This window comes from Populus alba, chromosome 7 (assembly GCF_005239225.2).
Source record: "Populus alba chromosome 7, ASM523922v2, whole genome shotgun sequence".
Lineage (NCBI taxonomy): Eukaryota > Viridiplantae > Streptophyta > Magnoliopsida > Malpighiales > Salicaceae > Populus > Populus alba.
In genome coordinates, this window is record NC_133290.1 from 4839908 (window position 1) to 4850813 (window position 10906).

Here is a 10906-nt window from a genome sequence, read left to right on the forward strand (position 1 = left end):
ATATATTTAAAATACTTTTAAAAAAACATTAATTGGTAGGTAAACTCATAATATCCCCATAAATTATTTTAAAATTGCTGGTTATACTTAACTTCTACAAAGACATAAAATATAAATATAAATTAAAGATGAAGATTGAAGTAATTATTAATTTTCTAGCAAAAACAACTATTATTTAAATATTTTTTTTCAAGTTTATTAATTTTTTATTCTTTATGGCCCAAATAAAAATAAATTATGAATACCAAATTTGTACTTAATCTTTATAAAAAAAAAAGGAGAAAAAAGTTTTGATAAAAAAAGTAAAATAAAATTTTTTAGAAAAACTAGAACTTTTTTTAAATAATTAAAATCTCGTAGAATTGTCTCTATGTATAAGTATATACATAAACAATTGTAATGTTAGTTTTTATTTTTTATTTTAAAAAACATCCTTATGAAAGAGCACAACTCCATCACTTCAAAAAGACACAACTCTATTACTTCAACAAGCACACCTTTTCTTTTACCCTCTCAAAGGTGGAGGTTCAGTGGTCAAAAGCACAAAGGTCTTATCTTTGTGAACTATTTCGGGCTCCCTATGTTCAGACACTGCGACAGCTGCTAATGATCACTTTGCGGGTACTTCCTGGAACCTCTGGTCAGCTACATTACATGAAGAGAAGTTCTGTTTTTGTAGTCTAATTAGACCTCAGAGGTCTGTGAAGTGTGAACTCATTTGGACTGGTGGCTCTGGTTTCTCTGATTCATCATTTGTTTAAAGATCTTATCTTGGGTACTTGCTTGTTCGGTTCTTGAAGTTTAATGGTAACTGTCTTTTCCTTTGTTTTCATGTTTCTTTTTTCTTTCTTTGTTTATGGGAAATGATGTTTCTTTTACTGAGTTACTGTTGTTTGGGGTATGTTTTCTCTCAGTTCTGAAGGAGGTGAAGATAGTAAAATGTATGGACTGAGAGTGACTACTAGACACAAGCGTTCAAAGAGGTAGCTATTCATTCATTTTTTTTGTTAGTTTGCAATTATTGTGCTCGTTACTAATTTCAATTTATCGTTATGCTACTTGATGAGTTTCTTTAACTGGAATGGCTTCTGCGGTGGGCTTCATGAGTAAAATGGAAATTTGGGGCATCATCACAGCTGCTCAATATTGTTCTTTACAAGTAAAACCAATGAGACTACAGTTGTATGAAACCCCATAAAGTCTTTGGTTTTATTCTCTAGCTATTTTCCAAGCAGAAAAGACCACGAAGTTTTTGTGGTCCAGATGAAATTTTAGAGCTTCAGGAAAGAGGAATTGCGGGAGAGCTTTTTCTAAATCATCAAAAAGAAGAGCTTGAAGATGGGGTTTTAGGGATGGAATCCTGTGTGTTCCCAGCTTAGAATTTGGAGAGTTTTCTTTCTGATTTTCTTATTCAATTTCTCCCAAGCTCTTTCCCTTATAAAGTTAGTAATTAATGAGTAATAGATGTGTTGAATGTAACTGAAAATTGTTTAAGGATGGGTCTTGGGAAAATTATTGCTAAGTGGACCTTTGGTAGGAGGTAACTGTTGGTATCTCTGACCATCTTCTCCTTTCCGCTTTAAAAGAAAAACAAATCCAGTAAATATGTTGCAGGAGCTGTGCACATTATATAAAGGCAGCCAAGAACTATATTGGAGGCTTTTTTATTCTTGTTTTCTTCTCCAATATATATCTACTTCCATCTTGATGTTTGCTATTTGTGCTGTGGCAGCTTGCCAGATAAGAAAAGAGTTGAGGAAGATGGCTTAGATAGTTCCTTTGAAGCATCAGGCCGCATAAAGCTAGTAAGATTACACTTTTTTTTTCTTTTTTCTTTTTTTTTCTATTTTGCTTAAAGGAAAAGGAAAAGAAAAGAAAGAAGTAGCTCGCTATCTTATTTATTCTTACAGTAAGCCCTTCTTCCCCATGTTGTACAAAGACCTTAAGCATAAAGCCAGCCTAAACTCATCTGTAAAATGACTTATTTTTCTTCTTTTAAATATGATCAAGGTTGTTTCCTCCGCTTCAAATTATTTGTTTATTTTCTTATGGTGGGCCAATGGGATGAAGAATTAGCTTAATACATTTGAGCCAAATTTCACTTGTGGTCCCAACTGTGTTAGTGCAGTTGAATGGAATAAAATATTCTAGTGTTTTATTGTATATAAAATTAACAAAAAAAGTTAAGTTGATTTGGTAGCTTTTCCCAGAACATTAATTGATCAGGAGAATCCTCCTGGGGCATAATTCAAGAAGCAATTGCTAAGTATATGATTTTTGGTTACAATCTGATTGCAGAATATGGGGCAATTGAAAAACTCTGCCAAATCCAAGAAGAAACAATCTCCTAAGACTGAAGTGCAAAATTCTTTAAAGCAAGAGGTATGCAACTGAACTTCTTCACTTTTCAAACCATATCTTATGCTGGTCTTTCTTGCTCGGAGCTAAATATTATTTGAACGTGTTTATACAGATTCTACAGCTTGAGAAAAGATTACAAGATCAATTTCAGGTCCGTCGTGCTCTGGAAAGTGCTATGGGTTACAAAACTTCTTCCCTTGATAGCACGACGGAGCTGCCAATGCCTAAGGTAAATTCTTGACATAATGATTTTATGGAAATAGAAATAGTTTATCGGGCATGTCACTGTCATTCAGAGTGAGTATCCAGAACTGGGGCTTTTCCACAGAACCTGTAACCATGTCATCTGTTGAGTTGCTGAAATCTTATCATTACTTTGAGAAACTCTGCTGATAATTTGTAATTGCAATTTTTTGCACTGGTTTATGTAACTTATATGTAAAATGGAATTATAATGCCAGAGATATCTGTTAGGCTCAAATTTTTGACTTACCACTTCCTGTGTTTTCTGCAACTCCAGCCAGCCACAGAATTAATTAAGGAAATTGCGGTACTGGAGTTGGAAGTTGTACATCTGGAACAATATCTTCTCTCCTTATACCGGAAGGCATTTGATCAGCAAACATACTTGGTTTCTCCATCTAAACAGGATCGAAGTCTAAAAACCCCTGTCACAACCCCAAGACGAAGGTTGTTTGATGTTTCCAGGCCTGAGACATCAAAGAAGGAAACTTCAGCAACTCAAACTGCTTGTCAGTCACATGAAAATACATGGAAGGAAACCAATATTATTGGAGGAGAAGAGAAACTATTAGATTCTGGAGTTCATCGCTGTCACTCTTCATTGTCACAACGCTCAGCATTTTCAAATAGAACCTCTCCTCCAGAAGAATCTCTTGGTAGGGCTGTACGTGCTTGCCATTCCCAGCCATTGTCCATGATGGAGGTAATTTTGAGTGCTAGCACACGAACCATTAGTCTTTGTGGTGTTGTTTTTTTTTTTGTTCTCTGCACAAGGTGTTTAATTTACGATTTGTGTGCCTAAACAAAATGCTTGGAAATCATGTGTTTCCATTGACTTCCTTCTTTCCTCTTCTTTCTTGGAGATGGGGAAGAGCTCTGTAATTGGCTATCCATTTCCAAGTGCAACAATAATAGAAAAGTAACAGTAGGGCGATCAATTTCTTCACATGACAAATCTGTCAGCCTTGAGTTGAATATAAATTTTGTGCCTTTTTATGCAGTATGCGCAGAGTGCTTCAAACATTGTCAGTTTGGCTGAGCATCTTGGTACTAGTATTTATGACCATGTTCCAGAGACACCTAACAAGCTTTCAGAGGATATGATAAAGTGCATGTCAGCTATATATTGTAAACTTTCAGATCCACCTTCGACGCATAATGGCCTTTCATCTCCCAATTCATCTTTATCATCAATGAGTGCATTTTCCCCACGAGAACAATGTGATATGTGGAGTCCGGGATTTAGGAATAACGCATCCTTTGATGTGCGATTGGATAACCCTTTCCTTGTTGAAGGCCTGAAAGAGTTCAGTGGACCATACAGTACAATGATTGAAGTGCCATGGATTTATAGAGACAGGCAAAAGTTAGGAGATGTTGAAAACTTGCTACAAAATTTCAGGTGAGTTCTTCTGCCATTTAATTAATACCAGAAAACGTGTTAATAATGTATGTATCAAGTAAACAGCAAGTATTTTTTGTTCTCTAGAGATTTTTCTATACTTATTAGGTTCTGCTGCAGATCACTTATATGTCGATTGGAAGAAGTCGATCCTAGGAAGCTCAAACATGAGGAAAGACTAGCTTTCTGGATCAATATACACAATGCACTAGTGATGCATGTAATGGCTCTTTTCCATAGAAATACTTGCTTAAAGAGCTAATTCTATATTTTTTTCTATCTTTGACATGAGTTTCTAATCTTCACTGCTTTCTAATAGGCATATCTGGCATATGGGATTCCACAAAACAATGTTAAGAGGCTCTTTCTACTTTTGAGGGTATGGAAAACTCTTTTGTGTTTCCTTTAAGGAAGAGGTTTTGTGAAAATATACTTGTGCTTACACTATTGCTCTATGCAGGCTGCATATAATGTTGGGGGTCATACATTTAGTGCAGACACGATACAGAGTTCTATCCTTGGATGCCGGATGTCTCGTCCTGGACAGGTGGATCTTAAGAGATCATATTGAAATTAAGAAACCAGTCATTGAGATTATTATTAATAACTTGTCCAAGGGTTTTGGTGTTTTCGGTCATCATTTTTTCATGCCTTCAGTTGATATCCATGCAGGATTTGGCATCTAGAGCTAAACCATTTATCATGAAAGGTCTTCTCAAATAGACAGGGGCACTTGTTTTTGTTTCATCAAAAGAAAACATGCATGCTCTTACAAAAAGAAATACGATAATATATCTATTTCCAATAAGCATATTTGTGCTTAAAATAATTCTTGCGGGATAAAACAATGCGCTTTGATTTGCTGTCAGTTACATAGCAAAATTCTTCTGACTCTGTGGTCCTGACAAAGCTTGTCCCTAATTGCAGTGGATTCGATTTTTACTTTCATCAAAGTTCAAATTCAAGACTGTAGAAGAACGGCAAGCATATGCAATTAACCGTCCAGAACCTCTTTTGCATTTCGCGCTCTGTTCTGGAAGCCATTCTGATCCTGCGGTACTTCATTTTCCTTTTACCTGTTACAAAATTTTCAAAACATGAGTAGCACTCACAAGTAAGACACAGTGCAGCATGAACATGGCTTGCATATAGTTTGTAATAGGTAAAACTAACGAGGAATAACCAGACCATGCTAAGGAACTTGTACGAATATTTTTGCCAGGTTCGTGTCTACACTCCAAAAAGAGTAATTCATGAGCTTGAAGCTGCGAAGGAAGAGTATATCCGAGCTACCTTTGGTGTGCGCAAGGGCCAGAAAGTCCTACTTCCGAAGATCATGGAATCCTATGCAAAGGATTCAGGTTTATGTCCAGCGGGTCTTCTTGAAATGATCCAACAAACTTTGCCTGAATCTGTAAGGAAGTGTCTCAAGAAATGTCAGCTAGGAAAGCCTCGTAAGACTATTGAATGGATTCCGCATAATTTTACTTTTCGGTACCTGATATCTAAAGAGCTTGTAAAGTGATCACTTACGTGTGTTAAATGTTTCTGGCACTCGATCTCATTCGCCTAGTTCTTAAGGTTTTCATATTGAGATTTTGAAATTTTTTCCTTGTACAAATTAGGAGATGAAGCCGGAAATGGAGGGATAGAACAATGCTATATTTTGTTTTGTATAACGTACTCTCCATTCTGCTTGTTCCAGTAGTGGAAGCTTTCATGATTTCTGTGATGTTTGGAAAGGAAATGAAAATGTGCATTGAGTATTGTACATGTACCTACTGCGTTTTACTTGTGATACATGTGGAGTACAATTCATTAATTTAGTTATTATATGGTTCATTATGAGTGCAAAATCTTGTATGGGCCATTGACACAAACCAATCCAATGAAGAAAACGGCGAGAATCAGTTGTCTGAGTACTGATGATGCGGCCTCTGAGACTCGACTCTTTGCTAAAAAGATCCCTAGCACGCTTGTTTACACCAGAAACTGAACCTTTTGTAGAGCAATGTCCCATTCCAGGCAAGATCATCGTCTCTCACCTTGAGAACTGAAAAAGATCCTACTAGCTTGATGGTGGTATAGAAGTGATTGTGGTTATGGCTATAGCTATCGTTGTGACTGTACTAATGCTTCGAAAGGGAACTTCTACAAAACAAGAAAAGCAGCAGCTGTAATTAATGCTATTCATCCAAGTAAGTATGCCAAATATTATCAATTACTTGATGGCTAGTTGGTGTCATGTGGATCCATGGCTCAATTGTTAATAGATATTTAGGGATAAATAGAATCACTCCTATTGGGTGGGCGAACATGTGACGGGCAGTCTCAGCTCAATTATTACAACCTTTCAGGGAAGATACCGATTCAATTACTGCGGGGTGGTTCTGTTCACAGTGAGGCAGTACAACTCGCCTATGTTCACAATTGTCAGTGAAGATCATCTATAGAACAAGCATCTGGAAGCAGTACAATCACCCTTTCCATTAGATCTATGCTTTTGGAAAGATCATTTTGGCGAAAACCAAATGCAAAGCCTTGAAATTTTGTAGCACGACTCTTAGGCCATCAAAAGACCTGCACTAAGATTGAGACAATTGTGCTTATGAACTTGTATGCGTGCAAGTTCATTCTTTGCTAAAAGCGAGAAAAAAGACAAGGAAATCTGCACGTCCACTACTCACCAAACATAAGTGCTGAGATCTTCATTTAAAAGAACACTTACACAATACAGAACTTGAACAAACACAGATGACTAGAGATTTATTTATGTAGCTACATCTTGTCTAGTATGGGCTTTCCCCTATAATATTCCCAGGTGGGTCATAATAACATACAGTTAAGCTAGCTTGCTCCTTCACACATGTTGCTTGTGCACACCCCACCTCCAGAGATTTCCTCCACACCACCTGTGTGTAAACACCACAACTATGATTTGGCGCACAGGAATTGTCAGTGTGGTTATAGTAATTCTTCTCTTGCACCCAATTATCAACAGCCATACGTGGAGTCACAGCCATGCCACTAGACCATAACTGATTTCCACCATACTTACTGTCGCTCAAGTTTGCAAATTGGCAACCCATTTTGTTCCTTTGGTACCTGACTAGTCTGCTTGTGGCATTGGCTAGCATTTCACTCCACTTGAGAGGGCCAACACCGACTGCTGCTCTTGCTTGGTTGTGAGGTTGTAGAAACTCATTAGCTACATTTGGTGGTGGTGTTGGGGTTGTTGTGACTTGGGTGGGGTTGTGGCTTGATGCCGGAGCCGCACCATGGGCTGAGCTGTGGCATAAAGCTAGAACCAGAACAATAAGGAAGGAGTGGGAAGCCATTTCTATAGCTAGATTTTGACAAGGTCATGTGATCTCGAGCTTGACGATCCAGTTTATTAATAGATTTGCTCGTGTTGATGGGCTGTGCTTAGGTGAAATGACTAGTTTGGCCTTCCCTCTAGCACCCTCACTTTTAAGGATGACGAAAGAAAATTAGATTTTTATGTTTTATTTAATGGTTTTTGAATAGATGTATTGGTATATAACTTTGTTATTTTATATATATATATATATATATATTTGATTTAATAATATTTATATCTTATTTATTATTTATCGATAAGTCATTCAAATCAATATGAAACTTGGTGGGCATGGAGACAAGGAGCCTTGAAACAGAGGGAATGGTCAGACAATGCCCACCAAAATGGGGTTGGAGATCATGCCTTGTTACATTGTTTATACATGCGAACACAGTAAGAGATCATGGGATCTGTGAAGCTGATTTTTTTAAAAGTTAAAAGTATTTTTAAAATATAAATTACTGTATCTTTAAAAAATTTAAAATACATATTTTTTTATGGGTTATATATATATAAAACCCAACCACATCTCTATCCTAAACATATTTAAGTGAAATCTTGTATTTCCATGTGTTCTATGCAATTATAATTTTAATCTCGTTTGGCACTGCAATTCAATTATAATTTTGAAATAAATTTGAATTTTTTAAGCTTCGAACTAAATTTTATTTTGATATTTTTAAATAGTTTTAATATATTAATATAAAAAATTAATTTTTTTGAAAACATTATTTTTATATATTTTTAAAAAAAAAAAACTTTTTAAAAACAAGAGCCGTCATTGAGATAAATCTTGATTCTTGACACGCGTGGTCAGATTGTTATTTCGGAGGCAACAGAGGAAGTGAGCTTGGCATGGGTTAAAGAATTCTTTATATATATATATATATATATATATATAGAGTTAAGGGCGACTTTATTGCCATGCCCCATGATCCCTGCTTTGCTCGTCGTTGCAAAAAGCTTCGTGGAGGTGACATGTTAGCTGCAGCAGCCAGCAAGGGATGGCTTCATTTATTATTGTGACTTTCCGTGAAGTTCAATGACAATATTCATGGGAGCTGGGCTGATCATTTGTTTTCTTCCTCATGATTCAAACTTTTGGTCAGGAAGTAGAGATATTTATCAGATTCAGAAGAACTCACTGCAACCCATGAATCTACAAGAACGTGCTTCTTTGATACTTTTTTAAATCAATGTTGACTTAAAGACAATTGATTCAGCGTTCCGATGCTTTTACAGGACGACTACAGTCACTGCTAACGAACTTTCGATTTGAAATCTTGCTAAAGAGGATCTGTGCACCATATTGAGGCTGCAAGCTTATAAAAAATGCTGGAGCATGAGCGTAAATAATAATCTTTGATGATCATGGCTAGGGCAATTTTTGCCTCAAAGATGGCTAGATTTTGACCAAGGCAGATCCTGGGGCCTAACCCAAACGGAAAAAATGAAGCTAAGCGCTTTCGGGACTCATTAAATCTCAAGGGGATGAACTATTGGCATCATCTCCACATCTATCAGTGTTCTGATGGACAACAGTCAATGGTATGGACAATTGTGTGCCAGCAGGAACTGCAAGGTTCCCCAGTTCTTCAACCTTTTTAGATGTTTGTCTCCCCAATGTCGCAGCTGGAAGATATAGTCGAAGCGTTTTGTTGATTATCAAGCCCAGCTGTTAGAATTGAAACACTAAGATGTAAGTACGTGACAAGCAGAATTCCTCATGTAAGAACATGGAAAACTCATTTTCTTGATGTTGTAGAACAAGGTATTAAAGAAATCAACTTACTATCTTGAGATTTCTTGATGGTCAGTCAGATATTAAATGGGTCCATTGGATTTGGGTCAAGTTTTTTATTGGGTTAATTTAAACTTTAACTCGCTCCAAATCAAAAGCCTAGTTTGCGATTCTCCTATGGAGAGCCCATTTCTCTCCTTCAAGCACAGCAAGCCCCTCACCGAACATAATTTTACCTAAGGGTTAAGTGCAAGTTTCTCAAAAGACCCTGCGATATTATTATTGACCAGAACTTCCTCGATCATATCCAGGTCGGATATAACCACCCCTGATATCATGCCGTGCTTCCTTGACCACTCATGTGAAATGGCATTGACTTTGACGACTGAGCTGCAGCATATAGCCGGCGGAGCTCGCCCAAGTTGCCTGATATTGGACGGTAGCTAGGACCGGTTATTCCCTGCTTCTTGAAATGGTACTGGATTCTTAGCGGGATCCATATGATTTTGTGTATAAACTTCAGGAAGCTAATGAGCAGCAAGAAGCTGATCACAGCAAGAAAAGGAGGAGGCATGGTGGAATCTAACGAGAGCAAATATTTATGGAATTTTCCTTTTTCTTTTATTTGGTTACTCCCCAGTACCTCAAATGTGGCAGCTTCTATGGTGGCATGGACCAAATAATAGAGACATTCTTTGCATTATGTTCATTCCACCTGGCCAATGGCCATTACAGTCAAGGTCAGTTATGGCTCCCATGGTGGTTTTTTTTTTTTTTTCCTTTCCAAGTGTGTCAATTACATATTTATTCGAACTATTATTTGTGCCCTAGTGTTGCTACGTACAGGTTAGTCGATTTGATTTATTTATTTTTAATTTTGTTTTGAAGATAAAGGAGATCCTTCGAAGAGTGGTTGAAATTCATGGCTCCGAATTAAGAACGGAAAATTTCAAAACATTTTGTGAGTCTTCGTCGTCGTCGTCATATATATATATATATAAAACTTGTGAGTTAAACACTATATATGCACTGTGAATAAAAATTAATAAATTGAAATTTAATAATAAAGGATAAAAAAAAAATTATTGAAAAAAACTAAAAATAAAGTAAATAGTGACCTGTGAGGTGAGGTAAAATAAAAATTTATTATCTTTTAATTTTTTTTAATGTAATAAATATCTTAATACTAAATTTGCACATTATCAATAAATTTGAAACTTGATTTTCTTTGTATGGCGATGATCATATATATATTAATGTGTGCGTGTGTATAATTTAAGCTGGAACTTCGGTCTGAACGGAGCTCAAATAATGGTTCTGTCAGTCCCAAATAGCGAGATTAATCTTGAGCCTCCTATATACGTATACACATACATATACATATACATATATATCAACAAAAAATGAAATTAACGTTGAACCTGTGATCATGACATAAAACAACCAGCTTATGATATAAATTTATCATCTTACGATATAAAATCCAAATCCTTGGTACAGGCCAAGTGATGAAACGTTAGTGATGTATCAATTTCATTATTCAATCTGGCGTGTCGGTTTGGCTTTAAGCTAAGCCATTATTACACGAAGAAGAACCACAGGATCACCACAATTTTCTTAGCCAAAAGTTAGAAGAGATGAAGAACATATGGCTAGAGCAGGCTAGGTCATTCTATGTCGTAGGGAAAGTGGATCACAAGATTTTACACGCATTGATAAAAAAACAAAAAAGATAAAAAAAGAAAGAAAAGAAACGGATAAAGCCATGCAATATGCCAAAGACCTTTAGTAAAGCACC

General features: G+C 36.3%; 2 protein-coding genes across 3 annotated transcripts; one reads left to right on the plus strand and one right to left on the minus strand.

Annotated features, from left to right (window-relative positions):
- Positions 1–453: 453 nt before the first annotated feature.
- On the plus strand, positions 454–5785 carry LOC118063232 (uncharacterized). 2 transcript variants are annotated; one of them, XM_035077212.2, is made up of 12 exons: positions 454–807; positions 915–983; positions 1733–1805; positions 2299–2382; positions 2474–2590; positions 2882–3307; positions 3606–4006; positions 4127–4226; positions 4326–4385; positions 4467–4553; positions 4934–5062; positions 5229–5785. In XM_035077212.2, the coding sequence occupies exons 2-12, from the start codon at positions 940–942 to the stop codon at positions 5529–5531; spliced, it is 1824 nt and encodes a 607-aa protein (XP_034933103.1). In that variant the 5' UTR covers positions 454–807; positions 915–939; the 3' UTR covers positions 5532–5785. The 2 variants fall into 2 exon arrangements, with proteins under 2 accessions (XP_034933103.1, XP_073266399.1); XM_073410298.1 differs by lacking the exons at positions 454–807; positions 915–983 and adding an exon at positions 1009–1540.
- A 1010-nt stretch (positions 5786–6795) lies between these two features.
- On the minus strand, positions 6796–7344 carry LOC118063231 (STS14 protein). The gene has a single exon (XM_035077211.2). The coding sequence runs from the start codon at positions 7342–7344 to the stop codon at positions 6796–6798; it is 549 nt and encodes a 182-aa protein (XP_034933102.1).
- Positions 7345–10906: the final 3562 nt, after the last annotated feature.

What these genes read in the sequence shown, in the direction of transcription:
- LOC118063231 (XM_035077211.2), bottom strand. Translation starts at nt 7,344, where the DNA reads ATGGCTTCCCACTCCTTCCTTATTGTTCTGGTTCTAGCTTTATGCCAC.
- LOC118063232 (XM_035077212.2), top strand. Translation starts at nt 940, where the DNA reads ATGTATGGACTGAGAGTGACTACTAGACACAAGCGTTCAAAGAG. An exon ending in AAAATTCTTTAAAGCAAGAG is followed by an intron (nt 2,383 to 2,473) that starts GTATGCAACTGA and finishes GTGTTTATACAG; the next exon opens with ATTCTACAGCTTGAGAAAAG. An exon ending in ACAATGCACTAGTGATGCAT is followed by an intron (nt 4,227 to 4,325) that starts GTAATGGCTCTT and finishes GCTTTCTAATAG; the next exon opens with GCATATCTGGCATATGGGAT.